We start from the raw sequence: 21,707 nt of genomic DNA, 5'->3' as shown, positions 1-21,707 counted from the left end.
CCCCTGCCCACCATGTCCTTTGCCGGCATCAGTCACCCGCAGCCCTTCTCTCCCTTGTAAGAGCTGTCCTTCTCAACTGGGCCTGGCAGGACCCAGCTCTTCCCCTCAGGGGCTCACCTAGTAGCCCGTCATCCCTGACGGGTGCGTCAGTGCCATCATATTTCCCAGCCACACAACAGCCCTGAACACTGAAAACGGCCTCCATTTCTCTGCGGGGCCCTCTCCACCCAGCCCCAGCACAGCCCAGAACTTCACAAATGCTGGTTGAAAGATAAATATTATTATTTACATCAGCCACCCCCATCTCCCACCCCTGCACCCCCAAAGCCCTGCTCTGGCTGTCCAGTACCTCTGGACATGGGTGAGTCCAATGAGGGCTGGGCCAGTCTATACCCGGGTATAAGCGATCAGCTAGCTAGTTGCCCGGGGGCACTAGGGGCAGAGAGGGCCTGAGTGTCCCGCCCCTTCTCCTATCTTGGCTTAGCTAACGATGCTGCCCCAGAGGCCATCTGGAGGCCACAAGCTCCCTGTGCCCAGAGGCCAGGTCACTGAAGCCAGCAGGCTGATGGCCCCAACTATTAATTCTCTGCCTCTCAAAGGGAGGCTGGCTCAGCTGGGGCACATCCTGGCTCTTGCACACAGGCCACTCCGTCACCCTCCCACCCCCCATCTTCTCACAAAGTGGGAGACACCTGAGTCAGGAGGTTAGGGAGAGGGAGCCTATGTGGCCAGTAGGGTAGTAAACGTCCAAGGGTGCAAAGCAGCAAGGCAGGGCATTTCTGGTGGTAGTGCCACAGGGCCACAGGAAGTTCTGGTGGCTTGGGAGGATTTCTACTGATATGGCCTGATGTCTGATGGTGCCACTGATTCCTAACGTCTCTAGGGCTCTGACAACATGGCACTGGCTCCCAGCGGTGTTGGAAGGCATTGCTAAGGCCTGGAGGTGTCATCATGGTGGTTAGGATGCTGTCACAAGAGTTTCCCACGATGCCCCTGGAGCAGGGAATGGCCCGCACAGTTACCAAGGAAGCCCAAGGTCTCCAGTGCGCTGGCCACCTTGTGCTCTGGGAGAAGGAGGGACCGGTGCTGCTTTGGGTTTCCCGGCTCCCCATTCTCACTCCATTCCCAGTTCATTCTCTAAGGAGGACTGGCCCAGCCCAGTCCTATGGGTTATTTTCCATTTGTCCTGCGGCCCAGATGGCGGCTTCTCTCATAGGCCTAGAACTCTTGTTCAGCGAGGGGTCAGGGAGGGGCTTCCCAGGTCCCCGTGCCAGGGCTCCTGGGGGTGCAGTGTGTGGGAAGGAGCCGGTCCCCTCCACAGACAGAGCGGCCGACTGAGTCTGGCGACCATCTTCCCACCACAGATCTCGGGGGGTTGCTCCATGGCCCTCCAGCTCAGACCGCTGTGGACTGCTTGATGCTGTGAAAGCTGACACGGGTGGGGGACGTTGGGATGGACATGGCACGGGCTACACGGGCGCGGATCGAGTGCTTGTCCTGCCATCGGTGCCACCTCTTCCGGATGGCAGAGCGGACCTGTAGGCACAGAGCAGAGCATAACATCCGAGCTGGGATCTCAGGCCCCCCTTCTTCCCCTGGGGCTGCCATACGCAGCTGTACCAGTGAGCAGTGCATAGGTGTGAGGCGCACAGGGGGCCCCCGACATTCACCATTCACATCCTCAATGCTGTTCATTTGCATATCTGTTGGGACAGTTTTCTCAAGTGTTCTGAGGAAGGCGGTGCCTTTCTCTAACCCATATGAAGGCGCCCAATGGCCTTTGCCATGAACAATCCCTGCCCTCAAACCACATGTATCCCCTGCCCTGGGGCTCAGCCCTTTGCGGTTTTCAACAACCCATTTCACAGACATTGATGAGACCGAAGCCCTGGCTCCTCCATACCAACTGCCTAGGGGAGCAAAGGAGTGGACTTGCCACCCCAGGAGCAGCATGGACGGGTGGCAAGGGCCCTCCTGGGGCCCTGCAGCACCCCTATAGGGATCTGGGGGCAGGGAGGAGAGGGCCAGAATACGGAGGGCAGCAGTAAGCTACAGACCATCTCTGGTCCCAACAGGTCCTGCCATTCTGAGCCCCAGCCCAGGGTCCTTACCTCGCTGTTGAGGAAACAGTAGAACACGGACACGAAGAAGCCCTGGGGTGGAGAGAGAAGGTGGGTCAAGGGACTGGGCGGGTGTGGCCCCATCCAGGTTCCAGGCTGCCCCTTCCCTCACCAGCCTCCTGCCCCTCCAGGCCTCTGCCTGGGAGAACGCCCACCCCAGGAGGTGCAAGGGGGAGGGGGACAGAGCAGAGGGAGGGGAGGACGATGTACCTGGAAGGATTCCAGGAAGGAGTTGAAGTAGATGAAGACGACCCGAGAGACCTCATCCTCCCCGGGGTTCACGAAGAACAGCATGTACGTGATGCCCAGGAGGGGAAGCAGCACCAGAGTGGCTTTCACAGCCTTCCTGGGGCGGGGCAGGCGGGGAGGGAGCGTCACAGCCCATCCCACAGGTCCCAGGAATGTCTGAGACAGGGGGAGCTGGGGTTTGGGGACGGACTGCCAAGCCTAAGGGGAGAGAGACTCTGGGCCAGAGGCTGGGAGCTCCGGGGCCCCCAGGGCTGGGGGAGGCAGGACTGGCTACCTGTACTGAATGGTCTCAGACGTGGTAGACGCCCGAAGTTTGGTCATGAGGATGCGAACGATGTTGAAAAGGAAGATAAAATTGATCTGCAACGTGAGCACACAGTGGGCACATGTATGTGGGCACGATGTCGGTGGGGGGGTAGGGGGGGCAGGTCAGGGACTCGGTGTCCCAGGGCTGGTTTGGTCCTACCTGCTGCTCTCCCCCCACCTCGTTACTATATTCCTGGCCCTGTGTCCCCACCTCTGGGCCGGGAGATCCTTTGGGTCCACAGTAGGCACTGATTGCCCCTCCCCACTGTGCCCCTCTCTCCTGCCCCCTCCCCAGGTTCTTACCAGCAGGACCAAGATCATGGGGCCCTGGTAGATGTAGTCGGTATACACTCCAGGTCTTTTGCCAAACCAGCACCTGGAAGGCCACAGAGGGAGGTGAGAGGAGGGGTCCCAGTCAGTGGCGTGGGGGAAGGGCAGCTTGGTCAGGACAGGCCCCAGGCCCGGAAGCAAGGCGCTGGGTGCCCCAATTTCAACCCTGGCAGAAGGTCAAGCCACTTGATCGCACCATAGTGCCCCAGTTATCCCATCTGCAGAATGGACTGCATCCTCTATTATGATCTAAAACTGCAAGCAGGCAGTGTGACCGGGAGGAGATCATGGATAAAACCATGGACTGGAACAGGCATGGGCACAACACACCACTGCTGCCCTCGGCCCCCACTGTGGCTCTGGAACATGCCCACTGGTGGTGCCTTTGCCCTACACCTGTCCCGAAGTGAGCACCCAGCAGCTAGCAATCTCTGAATCTGGTTAATTGCAGCCTGAACAACCTCGAGGCCGAGATTTCATAGGTTCTACCTGTTGCAGGAGGCAGACTTGCATTGCATTTTCCTGAGTTCCCTCCAGCAAGCTCTAGGGAGGTCTTGGGAGTGGGCAGGGATGGGGCACCCAGGACTTCAACGAATTCAAGTTTTCAAAAAACAATGCAGAACAAACGTGAGTTGTCCTAGGCCAACTCCAGTCCTCGGCTTTGGGTCTGCAAGTTCTTTCAGAGGTCTCATGACTGAATCCCTTCTGCTGCAGTACCAGCGTCATACCACAAGGTGGGGCTCCAGAGTCACCCAGACAGACTTTCTTCTGCAACTCAGGCGCCCTTTTCCCTCCAAGATGCATGCAGACGGACACTGGGCCCCTTTGGGAAACCTGTGCTTCCTCTCCTCCCCTGTACTCACACCCACACCTGCACCCCTGCAGACCCAGGCACCATCGCCCAGGGTTTAGGACGCTGCTGCTTTGGGACCGAGGCCCCACATTGTGTTGGGCAGCTGGCCCCCCTACCAGCCTGGACCCCATGCCACTGGCTTTGCAAACGTGAAGAGCCAGCCAGCCAGAGTGAGGAAGGATCAACCTGATAAATATGAACATAATTTTCCAGGCTCCTTGCCCAGCCCAGTGAGGATGTATGTGGTGGCCACCCTCCCCCATAATGGTGGGGAGGAATTTTCACTATGATGGAGGCCGCCTAGAACCCCGGTCAGGCAGTGGACTGCTGAGAACGCGCTGGCAGAGAAGATCCTGGCACTCCCCTGCCTATGCCCCCTTGTCTGCCTCTGTCTTAGCCGCACAGTGGAATCACCTGGGCAGTTAAAAAACCTCCTGGTGCCCAGGTCACACTCCAGACCAATTACATCCAAGCCTGGGGCTCAAGCCGGGGCATCGGTACTTTTTAAAGCTTCCTGGGTGACTGGAATGTGAGCCAAGGTTGAGAACGACTGCAGTGGAAGTTGAGCTTTCAGGGGTGGCTGGAAATACCTGTGCCCATTTAATAAGGCACCTCAGGACTTCAGAGCTGGAAGGAGTCTCTGAGCTCGTCTGAATCAATTTCTATGAAGTCCGTGAAATTAAAAAAAAATCCTAAAATTAATAGAAAACATTTATACAGCATTTACTATGTGTCAGACACTATCCTAAATGCTGAACATATATTAACTCATGTCATCCCCACAACAACCCTTTGAGGGACCACTATTATTAGGATGTCCATTTATAGATGAGGAAACTGAGGCACACTGTAGTCAGTAGCCAAGGTTTGTAGCTTCGTAATGATGGAGCCACAACTCAGAACCTGGCACTCTGGTAACTCTCACGGGGCTCTGCCTGTCATGAGAGCCCAGATCAAAGAACCTGGATCTGCCAGCCCAGCCATACATCAGGCAGGGCACTGGTAGGGAGCCTTGGATTGAGTCTGGCCCCCAGCGCTCTCCCTTTGTAGATGAAGAAACTGTGGTCCTGACAGGGAAAGGGATGTGGCTGAAGGCCCTTGGGGAGTGTCAGGCAGAGCTGGGCTGAAAGCCTGGATCTTGGGGTTCAGGGGGCCCTGAGGGCAGTGAAGGGAAGGAGGTGACTTACTTCTCATTGTCATAGTACAGCTTCCCAATGGCCCAGGCTACGATGATGGGGAAAGGCACACCTGGGGAAGAGACTGGCTGTCACAGGGCCCTGGGGGTGGGGTCTGGGGGTGCAGGGCCTGCAGGACCTCAGTGGAGCCCAGAGCATAGAGGCGGGCAGGGGTCCCCAGGGTAGAGCTCGGACCCACTCACCCAACACTCCTCCTTCAAGATGCTCCCCCCACCCCCACCCCCAAGTAGGGGCAGAGGGATGTGGTGTACACCCCACCACCCTAACCTGGCCCCACAGCCAGCCGGCCTGAGTCTGGGTGAGGAGACGGCAGTGCGGCTGGGGCTGGGGGCGGGGCTGGGGGCGGGGCTGGCCCTCTCACCCCAGCCAATGCAGATGAACATCCACTTGCGCAGCCGGTCAGTGGAGTAGGTGAGCACGATGGCCGTGTGCAGGTAGCAGCCCTCCCCGAACATCCAGAAGAAGTTGGTCACGTGGAAGTAGTTGTAGGCAGCTGTCACCAACCTGCACCAGCCCTGCCGCCACACCCCCACCAGAGATGATGATGAGCCAGGGAACAGGGTGGGGGCAGCAGCAGTACCCCACCCTGGGCCCAGGGTCCTCTTGGCAGGACAGGGCACACCCTCAGGATCCGTGGCTGTTTTATGGGCTCCAAGGCCTGGCCCACCCTCTCCTCTACCAGGGCAGCCCACTCGCTCGGACCCTTCCTCTACCCCCGGCCTGCCTTCCAGGACATACCACATTGCTCTGGTGGACTTCAGGGCTCATGGTGAACTGGACCACAAACCACGTGGCATTGCGCAGGATGAAGGCCGAGATGAGATTCCAGTGAATGATGTTTCTCAGGCACCGGATGCTTCTGAGGACAGCAGGGGAGGGTGGATGATGGGAACAAGGGGAGGAGAGAGGATGAGGGGTAGGCGGCAGCACCCGTCTAGCCCAGATGTCTGGATGGGGAAAGTGAGTGGCGCTGACTGGCTGTCACACTGGGAGGGGCAGCAGAGGCTCTCCTGATGCCCGCCCGAGGGCCCTTTCCTACCCGTGACCAGCCCAGACCTAAGCTCCAGGGGAGAGCCTACCACAGCTGATGCTTCAGGACCAGGGGCTGCCCCTTCTCCCATGGGCGCCCCCCTCCCAGGTTTGAGGGTCAGAAAACAATAAAAGGCCTCCAGCAGGATGCCTCCCTCCCGGGTTTCAGCTCGGATGCTTTGGCCAGCCCCTTTCCCCCCCCCCCAGCAGTTACTGGGCAGAGGGACAGAAGTGATCCTGCCAGAGGTGCCAAGAGACTTGGGACTCTATATCTGCCACCCCCTCTCACTGAGGTGAGGGGGCAGGACTCCCTTTCCCAGCAGGCCCTTGCATCTGACTTCTCTGCCCTGCTCAGGGCCTAGGGACAGTGCCGGGGCCTTCTCACCTGAGTCGCAGAAACAGGACAAAGGCCACCAGGAGGGCCACGAGGGAGATGCAGTGGCCCAGGTAATTGATGATAATAGCGATGTGGTAATGCAGCTTGCTCTTCTTCTGAGACCGGAGAGAGGGGTAGAGGTGAGGCCCCGAACAGCCACACCCCTGCACCCACTTGGACAAGTAAGGACAGCCCCCGAGGGTGGCCGGGACAGAGTGGTGCTATACCAAGAATAATTGCCCCCTTCCTGAGCCCCTACTGTGTGCCACGGGTTGCCCTGGAGCAACGCTATATAATTTGAGATTGTGTTTCCTGTCTGTCTGTCCCGAATCCTATGCTCTGTCCACTGCTCTGGGTTGTTGGACAAACATCAGCTACCTTGACTCTCCGCGTCACACAGCCTTCCCCGTTTTGCACACACAAGCACATGTACACGGCTCACAGGTGTGCTCTCACACTCACATTTCCTTTGAGTCCAAACGCCCCGGCCCTGGTGGGTGCAGGCACCAACCCTCCAGGACTTCTTTCCTCCCTCCATTTCTGGGCAGAGCCAGTGTCTTCTCAATCACCCCCAAAGCCCTCCTGCTACAGCTGAAGGCTGCCCCTATCGGCAAGGTGAGGAGCAGTTGCTATGGATTAGCATCCACAGAACCATTAGGAACTATAAATAAAAATCTCCCAGGCTCCGTAACTGGCTTCCCAGTTCCTACACCTGGCACAGGGGGTCTGCTTGAAGGGAATGGGATCCTATAACAAAGCCCCTAACGTCATTACTTAATTCATTTCATATACTGCTCGTCCTAAGGGATCAAGTCTCACTCTATCCATCTTCCAGATGAGCAGGCTGAGACCCAAAGTCAGCCCCCCAAGGGATGTGCCCCCGCCTTAGGACATCCAGCAGACATCCAAGCCACGCCCTCCCTCCCTGGCTCTCCTTGGCCCCCGCCACCCCCCTTCTGAAGGGGCGTCCTCACGGCAGAACCTCTGGGGCCAGAGTCCCAGGAAGCTCTGCTCTAAGGGCTACTTTTCCTGGCAGAGGCTTTCAGGACCATGGCGGGAAATCACATTAGCAACTCAGGCTCCGAGTGGGTGAGACCCAGCGAGGTGTAAATGGAAGCAGGCGAGAGACAGCGAGGAAAGGGGCCATGCAAATGGGGAGGGTCTTTGAGCGCCTGGCAGCAGATGGCAAATCTGGAGACTCCGCGCACACATCCAGTCTGGAGCTGGTACTTAATTACCGTTTATTAAATTTTCCACAAATCCGCACTGCAAAGCCCCTGGGTAATAACAACGTCTGGGAGCCCAGAACAGCACAACACCCCAAGTTCGTTCACAGGCCCAAGTAGACAAGATGAGCTCAGTGTGGGGGAGCCGCTTCACCACCTCCTGCCAGCAGCTGCCCCGCCCTGGTCCCCCCAGAAGCTGCACCTGTGTGGTTTGGTTTGGGGTGAGATAAGTCATTCATTAAGCACCTAGTGTATGCTGGGCACTAGGCCAGGTACTTTGCAGATGTTGCTGGTTTTCTCTCACACTGCCCTCTGAGACTGGCCTTTGTCCCTGTTTTTCCAGCTGAACAGGGTGCATAATGGGCCCAAGCCACCAGCCAGCAGTCGGAATCCAGTTCTGCTTGGTCTTAAAAACCCTCCTTCCCCTGTCCCCACAGTACATTTCGTGGGGGATAAGCAGGAATTGAAAACAGAGGCACTCTCTCCATCCTGCGCTTCTCTAGGGAGGATGGGGGCTCATCAGGGCTTTTTCTCCACGAGGCTGAAAGGGGAGAATTGGGCTAAATCTTTTGGGGGCAGTCTCTGCATGACTCCTCCGGCTGGAGGCCCAGGCTGGGTTCTAGCCCTGTCTCTCAGCTGCCACATGTGAGATGCAGTCTGAGAAAAAGCAAGCCAGCTGGGGGTGGGGTGGGGGGTTATAGTGCGGAGAGAGTCCCAGATGGCTGCTGGACAGAAGGCAGCATCACCCCAAGTATCACCGGGCGACACGGCCGGTCACACTCAAGAAATGGCCAGAGACACCGTTTGAGATGGTCAATAACACCCTGAGAGGTGGTCAATGACACCCAGAGAGAACAGCCAGCAACATCCTGGGAGACACACGGTGACACTCTAAGAGACCCTATGACACCCTGAGAGACAGCCCGTGACTTCCTGAGTGAAAGCCACCTGAAGGACAAATGGACAGAGCCAATCCCTGGGGACCTGACCGGCACTCTGTCCCTGTCCAGTTTGAAGACCTAAGACTGGCAGGTACACTGAAGAAGGTGGCATAGTGTGGCACTGGGCAGAGGCCACTCTGCTATACCCTCAGTGACCAGAATCCAGTAAGTAGCATCCAGCCAGTTGTGACCAGACTCTCTGCAAGACACACCTTGTCCAAACAGGCAGCCCCGTCAGGCTTTCTGTCCTGATGCCTTTCAGGATGGCACAATGAGCTCTTCCTGTCTGGTCCCCACTGCCCCTGCCAAGCTCCCCCGCTCCAGACTCTTCCCGCCCTGGCCACCGCCTCTGTGGCTCTTCTTCTCCTCTGCCTGGGTGTCCGGAGCTTCTCCCCCGCCCCGCCCCCCTTCCTCTAAGTGTGGTCCTCAGACTTGCAACATCAGTGTCACCTAGGAGACCGCAGGGATCTTAAGGAATGCAGAAGCGTAAGCCCCACCCCAGATCCATAGTCAGGAATCTTTCGTCTGGCAAGAAGCCCCGATGAGTCCTAAGCACTTCAGAAGCTCTGGTCCAACGAATCCCACAGTGAGCAGTGAACCCCAGACCATAAGCCTACAGCCACCAAGTCCCACTCATGTCCCACCAAGCTGTGCCCTCCCAGGATGTACCAAGGCCCTGGCTCCCTGTGGGAGAGGGGAGCAAACAGTGGGGCAGGGAAGCAGAGTGTGCAGGAGGGGAGCAGAATGTGGGCAAGTGTCATGGGAGGTGGGGGAGAGTCTGCAGCAGTGGTGGGGTCACTGCAGTAGAGGGAGACAGTATGTATGGGGTGCTGATATGGGGGCGGGGGCCGGTGCAGGGTGGTGCTGGGGGGGGGGTCAGTGCCATCCTGGAGGGCTGGGCCATGCATGAGCCAAGCTACCCAATGAGGGACTTGTCCCTGGTGGTGATGGCTGTGGGCAGGTCCTCTGTGGCCTGGCCTCTGGGCACCCACACAAGTCCCATTTCACAGGCAGCCAGTCTGCCAATCTATTATCTGTGATTCCCCCGGTGCTGGTGCTTAATTAGGGCTTAGCCAGGGCCCGGGCTCAGAAATCAAACTGGCTGCTTGGTTAATTGGAGACTCTTCCTCTTCGGAGTATCTCCAGGAGGAAACAGGGAGTCCTGGGAGTGGGGAGGGGCCTGGCCAGGCTGGGGGCTGGCAGAGAGGATGGCATTTGTTAATTAAATGATAATTAAATTAATTGATTACCCAGAGTGCTAGGCAACGGGGCAGGCAGGGGCTGCCCGGGAAAAGGGTGGGTGGCAAAGCCAGGCAGGGCAGGCCGGGATGGGGGTGAGCAGTGCACCCTGGAGGGATGTGTGGTGACCAGAGGAAGGGGTGCCCATGTTACCTGGGTCTCCTCATCAGTGACCCTCCCACTCTGCAGGTGTACATTACAACCTCCGTTGACCTCAGGTAAGATGACAGGCAGAGGGGAGGCAGATGAAGGAGTGCCCTCCAGAGGTCAAGACACCGGCAGACATCACTCTTCCTCTACCAGGAGGCAGAGACTATATTACTCTGAATCCGTTTACAGACGGACCAGGAAGCTGGGACTTAGTGGGCCCCCACACCAGTTACTTGCCCAGAGTCAAACAGCAAGTGTGTGGGACCTAGAATCTGAATCCCAAGCCTTCTGCCCCCAAAGCCCATGCAGTTCCCATCATACTGACAAAGGGGACCCATGAGAAGGTCCTGCTCCCGAGTCCTTCTTGCCCTAACCCTGCTGGTGGAGAGAGAGACCCCTGTCCTGGCAGACGGGGTGGGAGCTGCAGGGTGGGGAGGAGGGAAGGCTAAGGGCAGCTGACCTCTGCCCTTGAGTCTTTGAAGGATGTTGAGGGGTGAAGGGGCTGCTGAGTGCCCCCCCACACCCAACTGGAAGGAAGGGGCTTAAATTAGAGCAGGCGAGATCTGAGTGAACCATGGACTTCCCCTGACATTCCAGAGGCACCAATGCAGGGAGGGCAGCTGGGAGCAGCTGGCATCTCCAGCTTTGCTGATTCTAAGAAGGGGATAGACACCTGCTCCTCTGGGGTGGGGGAGCGTTTGTCTGTCCTAAGGCAGAGGCTGGCGACCTGACCTCCAGTTGCAGATACACCCAGCTGGAGATACATTGTCTGCCTCTGGCTTTGCAGACCCAGCAGGATGGCCCAAGCACAGGGGGGTGGGATGGGTGTTGAAGACTTCTTGCCTTAGCCGTGCTGGCCCCATCACACCCCTGTACCACCCCTGTCTGGTCATCACCTGTGATCTTAAGAGCTGCTGACAGCACTGTCCTGCCTTCCTGAGTACAAGCCCCATTTCCCATCCTCCCACTGCTCTCCTGTGCACCAGGTAAGGTGTTCCCACCTCATTGATTGGTTTACTTGTGCACCCTACCTCCAACCAAGCCCATCTCTTCTGGCCCAACTATGTTTCCTGATCTGGAGCCCCACCTCCCTTCTCCAATCCAGAGGGATACCCTCCACTCCAGCCCCAGGACTTCCCAGGTTGGTTCACTGTGTGGGTGCTTAGCAACCTGGGGGCTACCCCAGCCTGGGGTGGACCATATGGTCGGGCCTGTGTGATATGAGATGCCAGGAAGCCTCTCACCCTACATCCCAAGTACCTCTCACCCCGCCAAAGCAGAGGATTAAAGAGCACGTCATTCTTTTAGGCTAAGCCTTGCCCCATCTTCGCAGCTTCTGGAAGGAGACAGTAGAATCCCAATATCTTAGTGACGTGAAGCCGGGCAGCCTAGGGGAGGAGCTAACCAAAGCACTCAGAGTTGGGTGGGGTGTTAGGTGGGGAAAGCTGTTTTCCCACCATCAACCTCACTTCACACCAAGTACTTGGCAGTGGGCAAAGGAGAGCCTGGACTCCAAAGCCAGGCTCTGACTCACTCTGGTCATGTGACCTTGCATGAGTCCCTTTCTGGGCCTCAGTCTCCCTATAGTGAGGTGGGTGGCACTAGATCAAAACTTCTCACTTTCTCCCCATCAGAAGGCCCCTTGGGGGCAGATTCCCAGGCCCTCCTGGGAGAGTTTGATTACTGGGTGTTGGGTGTAGCCCTGGGACGTGAATTGGAGCGAGTGCTCTGAGTGACTTATTCCCAGACAGATCAAGATGGGACAGAGGGTCTCCAAGGTCCCTTCCAGTGTAGATCTTTAAGGCACTGGAATTCCCCAGACAGCCTAGACCAGCCCTCTCCCTTCCACACCCCAGAAGCCTGGGGATCTCAGACACCCTGGGCACCCTCCCTTCTGCCCTTGGCTTTCTGCTCCCTGGTTCTTCCAGCTCCATGGCCCCCACCTTCCTCAGCACCCACTGAAGGGGAGGTGGAGATGTAGGGAAGGGGACAAAGGGGACAGAGCAGCGACACCAGGAAGACAGGTGTACCTGTGCATCTGCCAAATGTCACCCTTGGAAGGTTATTCATTGTGGCACTGTTGGTAATAACCAAAGACTGAGAAGAAAGATTGAGTAAATAAATTACGGTCCATCTGTATCATGTGCTATTATGCAAATGTGAAAAAGAATGAAGTTGCTCTTTAGGTACTGATGTGGAACAATCGCCAAGACGGATAATTATATGAAAAAAAGCAAGGTGTTGAACAGGGTATATATTTTGCAATGTTTCTGTAAATACAGGAAAGGATATATGTACGTAATTCCTTGCATATGTAGAGAACGTCTCTGATAGAACACTTAGGAAATTGGCAAAATGGTTGCCTCTGAGGAGGGAACCCAGAGGTGGGAGGGAGACTTTCTCTGTATTCCCACCTGTACCTTTGAATTCTGTGTTACGTGGAAGCAATAGCTTCTCAAAAACATTGAAATATTTTCAGGGTACTCCAAGGGCTTTCTGGAACTTCATTGCTTCCCCTCACCCCCATCCCTGATTCTGATAGAGCCCCTGGCCGGACATAGATGTGATGCTCAGGTGGGTGGGCTGGAAAATGGATGAGAACCCGTCCTAGGGGGTGTGGGTAGAAGGAAGGAAGGAGGAAGGGACGGAGGGAGGGAGGGAGAGAGGAGGACCCAGCTCATGGCTGCCTGAAGCCCACTTGACACAGCCTCCCTCGGGATGCCTGAGCTCTGGCCCCTGACTCTGACTGGCAGCAGCCACGTAACAGGCACAACCCCCGGCTCACCCCTCAGAAAGGCAGCCTGGGGCCAGCCTCACCTCCTCACTGAGGATCTCCTGGCACTCCGAGTAGTTCACGCGGGCAGCCCAGCTGCCATTGGCTAGGCATTCCCGGTAGCCGTTATCTGGAAAAAGGAGAGAAAGTCAGAGTGACCCGGGCTCCTCTCCCAAAGAGCAACCTGGGCATCTGTCTGTCCATTTGTCTGCCCATCTATCCATCCATCTGGGCCAGCACAGGGTCCTGATTGCTGAGGGGGTGAGAAAGATACTACCCCTATCTTTCTGCCTCTTTCTGTCCACTGGCCTCCAGCCGGGGCACAGTGGTGACTGCAATGCCTGCCATTAGGGCCACAGCTCTGCCCACTCAAACTGGCACAATCATGCCCATAGGATGAGCCCACGGGCAGGCTTGACCAGCTCACTGGGCTGTTTCCTTGCAAGCCTTTATGGGAAGGCAGATTACGTGGTAGGTGCCCTTCTGAGAAATCTCCCATTTTGGGGTCTTAGCAAAAAACATTGGTGAGATCTGACGAGTCAATTCTCACTCACAAGGCTGGGCATGATACGGTGGAAGGGGATGTGGTGACAGCTCACATGGCACATAAAGTGACAGGGTTTCATGGGGTGAGGTTTCCCATGGGGAGGGGTCTTCATGTGCAGTGTTTCACATGGGCTGGGGCTCACAGGGCCGGGCTTGGAGAAGGTCCCCATGGTGGCATTTTGCCACAGCAGGCATTATGTGAGAGGGTCATGTGGTGGGAACATCCATGGTGGAGGCCTCTTGGGACAGAAAATGAGAGGTGGCAGGAGTGTGCTGGAAATGTCGCAGGGGGTGGGTCCCACGTAGCAAGTATCTCATGATTGCGATCTGCTACAGCCGTCTCCCAGCCGGGCACATGGCAGTTGGGATAAAAGACAGGAGAGGGGCCCTGGGAGGGGTGGGGGTCCGTGCAGCCACCAAAGAGACATTCCCAGAGAGGATGCAAGCTCCTTGTCTTTGATTGCAGCCCTGCCACTTTCTAAGAAGATCAGGGAGGGCCTGTTCTCTGAGGCCTGACTTCAGGGCTCTGGGGTGGCTGGAGCCGCACAGAGGGCCTGACCCGTCCCTGGGGCACCAGAGCCCTAAAGCCCAGTAGGGAAGGGACCCAGGAAGATCCTGAGTCTTTTCTTGCCCCGCCCTGTACCCCCCTCTGGCATTGGTGGTTCCAAAGATGTTTCCTTGAGTTAATTCTGGCCCAGAATCCAGGCAGCACTGGCTGGGAGAGAATTGGGTCCTGAGCCGTTTCCAAAGCAGCCTCTGTCCAGCTGCAGGCCTTTCTATGGCTCCTGCTGACCCTCACGTCACAGGGGACAGGAGGAGGGCTGGAGAAGCTGCCTGAGTCACAGTCCCTGAGCCTGGGGCCAGGCTGGGGCAGAGCACTGCATGGGAGACAGGCAGGGCCCCAGGGCCAGCTTAGCGCTGCTGTGCTGCGTGAGTGACCTGGGCCAGCAGGCCTCTCGGCCCCTCGCTGTGTATGAGGAAGGGCTGGACCAGCGGATCTCCGAGGTGCCATCCAGTCTGGGAGCTGCGTCTCTACTGGCAACATCAGAACAAGAGGGAGATGATGGGGTGGGTAGCGGGTGAGGAGGCGGAGATGCTGCGGTGTCCCCAAGATAGGGAGCCACAGCCTGGTTTCCAGTGCTGCAAGGCTGAGGCTCCTCTCTAACCCCACTCCCCGGCCCGCTGTTGAGAGGCTGCCCACACACACCATGCCAATGGGGAAAGGAGGCTAAATGGATGTGTAAAGCTCTGCTCAGCTTCCCTGCCAGGGGACCTGAGTCTCAGCAGAGTTGAGCCCTTGGGCAGAGTTGGCAAAGATGCTGCCGATTCTCTCCTAATTGCTAAATGAGGGATAAACTACCCGAGGGCTGAGGGCTCAGTGATAGGGTTTTCAGCGAGTTCTGGGGAGAGGCAAGGAACCAAAGGATCCAGTGTCTCTGCTATGGACGGAAGTGCCTGGGACCAGAGGCTGCTCTGGAATGTCTGCAAAGAAAGAGACTTGGAGGCAGAGATTTGGTTGGAAGGGGCACAGGGATGGGAGTGGGGTGGGGGTAGGGGGCACGGGGAATGGTTCTTGCCCTACGAGAGGCAGCACAAAGCAGTATTAAGAACACGGTTCTCGACCCAGGCAACTTGGGTTCAAATCCTGGCCCCACTGCTTACCACCCTCGTGACCTTGGGCAACCTGTCAGCCTCCTTATCTACAAGATAGGAGTGACCTTAACAATGGTTCCTACCTAACGACTGAGTGAGCACTTTTAGTTAACAGTGCACAGTACTTGGAGCGCTACCTGGCATGTGGTGTGAGCTGTTCTTTTTATTATTATTGTCTTGCAGCTGTATTTACATAACCTCCCATAAGATTCAGAATCTGTCCCTCGTCCCTATCAAAGGGGATACTGGTGGAGATAACTGGAGGCACCCCCTTGGCTCGAGCCCCCCTTGGCTCGAGCCCCCCTTTCGCACCCCACATGTGGGTGGGAGCCTGGAGTCCCTGCCAGGCTGGGTCATCTGGAGGGAGCAGGCTTTGGTGGGGAGGCAGGAGGTGACCCTGGAAGAAAACAGACCCAAGCAGGGAGTCGTTGCCAGGAAGGATGCGACCTCCTTGTCTTTGATTGCTGAGCTGAGCAGTCCTCCCGGAGAATCACGGGAAAATGGATATTTTTGGAAATGCTTCCCATCCCTTTGAAGATCAGATGCAGCCGGAGGGAGGGCATGTAGGGGAAGGCCTGGAAGTCCCAGCAGCACCTCACCAGTAAGTGAATTAATTAGTGCTTAATGATTAGGTACAGCTCTGGGTTCTCACTCGCTGTGATTGCACGGGCGTGTACCTCATCGTTCTGGCACTGCAGCACCTGGAAGGGGGGGTCTGTCAGCCCTGCCTCCACACCTAGAGACCATCACCCCCCAGCTCCTGTCCTGGGACAACAGATGGAAGAGCGAGGGAGCCATGAGAGCACCCCACCCAAACCTCCCACCCACCCCGCAGGTGGAGTAACCGAGGCCCAGAGACGGCCGGTGCTGAGGGAGCCTGGCTTCCACTTACGGCAGGGCTGGCAGATCAAGTAGCACGTGCCCAGGCACTAAGGTCTGAAGACATTGACTTTGGGGCACGTCAAGTCACCGTTGGGGATGAAAGTGAAGGGAGCTCCTAGGGAGTAGCCAGGGCAGGGCTATAGCCACAGAGAGCCCGGCTGGCCCCATTCCGGAGTGTGGGCTTGACCATGGAGGCGATAGGGAACCATGGAAGGGTTGACTCCGAGCAAGGGTGTGACAGAGTCAGATGTGAAATAAGGGTTAGACGTGGGGTACCTTGGACAGGGACAGTAGCACTGGGGATGGAGGGCAGGTAAGGTTAAACATGGTGGAATTGACAGGAGCTGGTGCCTGAGAGGGAGAGGGGCCTACCTCCTCCTGGAAACCCAGTATCACTGCCCAGCCCACGGCATTCTGGTGGCGCAGCACGAGGGCTCCAATTCCCTGTTTGACCCTGCCTCCAAGCTTTGTGACCTCGGGCAGTTCTCAGCCTCTCTGCCTCCATTTCCTACTTGTAAGATGGACCTATTAAATTGGAGGCTGGCCAGCTGTGCACCCTAAGCTTTCCTCTTCGGTGCTTCTGCCCTTCCTCCTGCCTCCCCACTCTCCTCCTAGTCTTTCTTTTCCTTCTGCGGGTTCCAGGCTGTGGTTGAGACACATGAAGCCGTGTGGTCTGGCTGTTCCAGCCCCCTGCCCAGTCCCAGTGCTTCCCCAAGGCCCTCCCACCCCTCCTTGGCTGCAGCCCCACCCCTAACCCGCCTAGCCCAGCTGGTAAAGGAGAGAGGGCCAGGAGAAGGAACTTGGCAGTGTTAAGTTGGACAAAGCCATAGCATCCAGCCCTCTCCATCCTCAGAAAGGGGCCAGAAGAGGTTAAAAAAAAAAAAAGTGCAGGTCTTAGAGTAAACCACTTGGTATCTGTGGTCACCCTTTGTACCCTCTTGGGGCTCTGAGCTCAGGCCCACCAGACCCTAAAGGCCCACCTGGGACCCCCACCCTCTCCTCAGGTCAGGGCCTCTGGCCCACAGCTGTTGCTGTCTTGATAAACAGGGGCTGTGAGTCATTGACAGTGGAGAGCAAATTAATTCTGAGGGTGACAGGTGGCATGGCAAGGAGCTGCAAAGCCTGGAGGTGGAGGCTCAGAGCCTCAGAGCAGTGAGGTGTTTACATGGGGATCAAATATCCGAACAGACCCTGGGTCTGTCCTTCCCCACCCCACCCCACCCCACCTGTGGGCCTGCAGGCAAGGCCAAGCCCCCTCCCTGGCTGTGGAGTGAGAACCGAGTCCCCCACCTCCTGGCTGGAGGGCCCTGGGCAAGCTTTGTAACGTCTGAGCTCAGGGTTCTCATCCCAAGGTTGGGGCTATTCTGATGATTCCTGCCCTACCTCATGGAGTTGTTGGAGGCTCAAGCTGACTAACCCAATCTGTTAACTACAAAAGAAAGTCTCAGACAGACCTGGATGCAAGTCCAGCTTTACCTCTTACCAGCTGGTGACCGTGGGCAAGTTCCTTAACCTCTCTGAGCCTCAGAGGTCTTGGTTATTGAACGAGCACTACAGAGTTATATATAGTGTTTTCCAGGGGTAATGTGAGAATTGGCAATATGAGCAGAGTGCCCAGCAGAGCAAACTGGGCTTTGGTAAATGGGGGCTGTACCCACGAGAGGTATTGTTATTGTCATTATCATTAGTTCCCCTACCTCCAACAAGTCCCCAGCTTTCCCCATCCTGTCCCACCTCCCAGCAGATGGTCTGCCCTCCAACGCGCCCTTACTTGTGGTGTTGTAGCGGACACCGTAGAAAAAGGCAGGGCAGGGTCGAGCCACCAGCTGCCCTGCGGGGCTCCGGGGCCAGCAGGTGCCAATGAGGTCCACAGATGCATTGCACTGCAGTCCTGGGGGCAGAGACAGCTGGTGAGGCAGAGCAAGGTCCCCACTCCAGTGTCCTACCACCTCCCCACTGGCCCACACTCACACACCAATCGTGTGTGAGCAACCTACAGGAGCAACGACCCCAAGTGCAGAGAGGCGCTCCTCCTATGCGGATGAGACACCGGGGGAGGAATCTGGATTTGATGCTATGGCACTAGGGAGCCAGAGTGGGTTCCAGAGCAGAGAAGGAACAGAGACAGCAGGAGGTGGTGTTAAAAGTTGAGGTCCTGGCTGGCATTTAGAGGAAGGCTGGATGTACTTCAGGTCCCCTGCTCTGTAGCCGAAGGACACTTCTCTCGGCACCTCATTGGTGTAGACTGGAGCTCTCAGACTTCATAGCTTGGAACAGACCCAGCCAACGCTGACCTAGCCCCCCTCACTTGTCTTTGGAACCACACCACACCTGCTCTGGCCTTGCAGGGAGGAACCAACAAAATGAAGTTGGCCTACCTTCCAGCTGGCCTGATGACCACTTACTGAACATACACTGTTTGCTCTGGTCTGTGCTATGCCCTAGGGGAGGACTGACTGAGAAGGGGACCATGGGGACAAAATAGAGGGAGACACCATCTGGGAGAATAGAAAGGACACCGAACCAGGAGTCTAGAATCTTGGCTCCAAACTGAGCTGTGCTAATTTGCTGCGTGACCATAGGCAAGTCACTTGCCCTCTCTGAGCCTTAGTGTCTTTATGAAGTGATTGGATCTGATCTGATCAGAAAGTCTTAATCTCAGTTCATGGAAGCGTTAAGTGTTCATAGAGACTCTGAAATTAAATGAAAAAATGTGGTCTATACATGCATTTTACTTGGGAAAAGGACCATGGCTTTCACTAGATGCTCAAAGGAGTCTGACTCAAAACAAGGATGTAAACAGCTGAATTAGAAAGAAGCTGTCAAAGTCCCCTTCCAAATATTTACTCTTAATTAAAGAGCTTTTTGAAGTGGAGTTTATGTGTGTGTTGGGGCAGAGTTGAAGCCACAGTAATTCTTCTGGAGGGTAGGGTGGCCTTTGGTCTCAAATGGGAGGGTGCTGAGGATGGTCCTGGCACCCCTCCTGAAGCTGCCCCATTTTTCTCTGCCTTTTGATGCCCTTCCCCTGTATAAGACTGCTACACCAGTGCTGTCGAGACCCAATGTGCCTAGCACGATCAGAGGGGTTACACCTGGGACTGGCACAAGAATGCACAGGCAGGCAGGGAGAGACATGAACCAACGCGGGAGCACCCTCTTCGGGGCTGGGCATCGGCAGCGGCCAAACCCTGGCTGGGGCCAGCCTGCCATCTCCTCCCCAGCCCAGCCTTCCCTCAGTTTCTCAGGAAACAGCAGTGGGTTAGATTGGTGTCTTCTCTTTGCTGGGTGCAGGGCAGTCCTGACCAGCACTTGTTCTAAATGCTGGTTTTTCTTTCCAATCAAAGTTATTCCCAGGGTGTTCGTGCAAATCAGGGCTCAAGGGGCAAAGGCCTTGAGGCCAAGTGATTTAATTGAGAGAAAAAGAAATCTGGATTGAGGCTTAACGGATATGAGAAGAAGGCAGGCCAGGCGGCAGGGGTGGGCCAAGCCCGGGTGCTGTGCCACAGTAGAGCACCGGTGAATAGCATTGCAGAGTGATGGTGGGGGCAGTGGAGTGAGGAAAGCAGGCTGAGATTTTAATCTGTCATGTGTTGTGCTCATAGTGCTGGGCCCGGAGGAGGGGGAAGCTGAAGGCATGTGGCCGTGGGGAGGGAGGGATAATATTATGAACTACATTCTGATTTTTCAAAGCCCTTCTTCATAAATTTCATTTGCTCCACATCCACCCTGCAATGTCATTATTCCCTTTTCACAGATGAGAAAACTGAGTTCCAGCGAAGTTAAGTGACTTGCCCAGGGTCATGAGTCAATGAGTGAAAGAACCAAGACTCATAGCCAGATGTTTTTGACTTGAAATTGAGTGCTCTGTTTGTTACACCACATTTCATGCCAAGAAAGGGAGAGGTGACAGTCAAGGAGGCAGTGAGGAAGGGAGCAGCATTTACTGAGGGCTGACTGTGTGCCAGGCACATGACAGGTGCTTTATATATACCATCTAATTTAATGACACCATCATACCTTCCTTAGTAGGTTGTTCACTCCTTCACTCATTCATTCACAGTATCTTCTGAGCTATGCATTGGGGAGATTAAATGGGGTATCATGTGTGGCAGCACCTGGCACTTGCCTAGCACACCCCCAGTCACACACTCCCTTCCTTCTTCCTCTTTCTTGCCTTGGACAGTTCCCCAGAGCCCCTTCCACAAAGAACAGAGGGCAGGTCTGGGTACCAGCCACAGCCAGGACCAGGCCAGAGCCAAGGCAGGGACTGGCCACTGAGCAGATGGCTCTCCCAGCCTCAAGGACCAGCCAATGCTTAGAGCTCTGACACCTCCCACAGCTGGTCTAGGTTTGAGGATGGGAGCAGGCAGGGCAGCGCTATTTGCCCCTCAACTGGGATATGGATTAGGATTCCATAGCACTTACTGTGGGTCTCACGCCACCTGCCAATATGGGTGCTAATTCTCCCCATTTTATAGATAAGAACGAAACCGAGCAGTCAAATTGTTTATAGTCACACAGACATTAAAAGGCAAAGTGGGTTTTGAACGCTGGCTTTATGACGCCTGCCCAGGGCTCTATCCACTGCACCACAGCTGGTCCCAACATGGGTGACCGGCTCTCACAGCATTCGGTTGCACCCATCTCAGCATCCTGGGTTCCTCCATGTTGTCATGCCTCTCTCCCTCCCCAACCCAAGGATGAGTGGAGAGGGTACAGGGTAACACTGCCGTGGACATAACCTTTACATTAAAAGCCCAGAAAATTCTGGATGGAATGAAAGTCTGCATGAGAGACCAGAAGAAGAGGGGAGAGAGCTTGCAAGAAGGAAGATCAGAAACCAAATGGAAGGGCTCAGGAGACGAAGTTCCCCTCCCTCATGGATAACAGGCAAAGGCCTGAAAGCTGGAGCTGCGTGGGCGGGGTCCTTGGATACCTGGTAGAAAGTTCAATAGGGCGTTGGCTGGGTGGTTTTAGAGATCTGGCTGAGCAGGGAGAGGGAGGGAGGGAAGAGAGGAGTAAAGGAAGGGTGGAGGAAGAGAAGCGGGGTGGGGGGGAGCAGAGGTCTAGGGAAGGGAGGAGGCAGCAGGACTGGGGCCTCAGGAACGGTGTCCCAGTCAAGTGGGCGCTGCCCACGGGACTCCCCAGCCTACTGCCTAGCAACGCTTCCCGCCACGTGCCCCACCTCTGCAGCGGACACCGGGCCCCTGGGGATTCTACAGACTGGGCCTCCAGAAGGGTGTATAGGTCTTGGGGGTGGAGGGAACTAACATTTGTTGAATACCACTCTATACCAGGCGGTGTGAAGGGCATTTTACATTACGAAATTCATGCCACTCGTTCAATCCACTCAACCACTCTTTGAGGATAAGAAGGGGGGAGGGGCAAGTGAGCCAGGAGAGACGGGGCTAGGGAGGAAATAAAAGAGACAAAAAACTGAAACTAAAATAGGGTGAAGCAAACAGAAAGCCAGGAGGAAGAGGTACAGAAAAAAAATAAATTCCCGAGGTTCAGGGGACTGGGAAGGAGTGGATCTCCTAGCTGGGAAGGGAAGGAGACAGGAAGGGAAGTCTGTGTGTCATTCAGGATATAAGGACATCGAGGTTAGGGCAGGGGGACTCGGATTCTTGGGCCAATGTCCTTCCCCTCCAGTTCCCACTCCCACGAATGTCCAACGTCTCCTGCACTCCTGGCGGTTATTTCCCCACCTGGATATCATAGATCTAGGGTGAGTAGCAGCTTGGACCAGCGTAAATCAGCCTTGCAAGTAGCCAAGCCAGTTTCCCAGCCTCCGGCTACTACGCGTTAGGAGCTAACTCCTCCCATAGCTTCCTACCC

General features: G+C 56.1%; 1 protein-coding gene across 5 annotated transcripts in view; it reads right to left on the bottom strand.

Annotated features, from left to right (window-relative positions):
- Positions 1 to 264: 264 nt before the first annotated feature.
- CRHR1 (corticotropin releasing hormone receptor 1) overlaps positions 265 to 21,707 on the bottom strand; it is a 47,940-nt gene continuing 26,497 nt past the window's right edge. For 3 of the 5 annotated variants that reach the window (XM_074319582.1, XM_074319583.1, XM_074319584.1), the window contains exons 3-11: positions 6,469 to 6,575; positions 5,793 to 5,913; positions 5,416 to 5,569; positions 5,046 to 5,106; positions 2,979 to 3,051; positions 2,644 to 2,729; positions 2,331 to 2,466; positions 2,112 to 2,153; positions 265 to 1,536 (exon numbers count right to left, since the gene is read on the bottom strand). In XM_074319582.1, the coding sequence (XP_074175683.1) occupies positions 1,396 to 1,536; positions 2,112 to 2,153; positions 2,331 to 2,466; positions 2,644 to 2,729; positions 2,979 to 3,051; positions 5,046 to 5,106; positions 5,416 to 5,569; positions 5,793 to 5,913; positions 6,469 to 6,575 (921 nt within the window). In that variant the 3' untranslated portion in view covers positions 265 to 1,395. Of the gene's footprint in view, positions 1,537 to 2,111; positions 2,154 to 2,330; positions 2,467 to 2,643; positions 2,730 to 2,978; positions 3,052 to 5,045; positions 5,107 to 5,415; positions 5,570 to 5,792; positions 5,914 to 6,468; positions 6,576 to 12,832; positions 12,919 to 17,640; positions 17,761 to 21,707 lie in introns of all 5 variants that reach the window. The other 2 variants (XM_074319581.1, XM_074319580.1) reach the window with 1 other exon arrangement.

This window comes from Rhinolophus sinicus, linkage group LG15 (assembly GCF_036562045.2).
Source record: "Rhinolophus sinicus isolate RSC01 linkage group LG15, ASM3656204v1, whole genome shotgun sequence".
Taxonomy (NCBI): Eukaryota; Metazoa; Chordata; class Mammalia; order Chiroptera; family Rhinolophidae; genus Rhinolophus; species Rhinolophus sinicus.
This window is presented reverse-complemented; position numbering and strand designations above follow the sequence as displayed.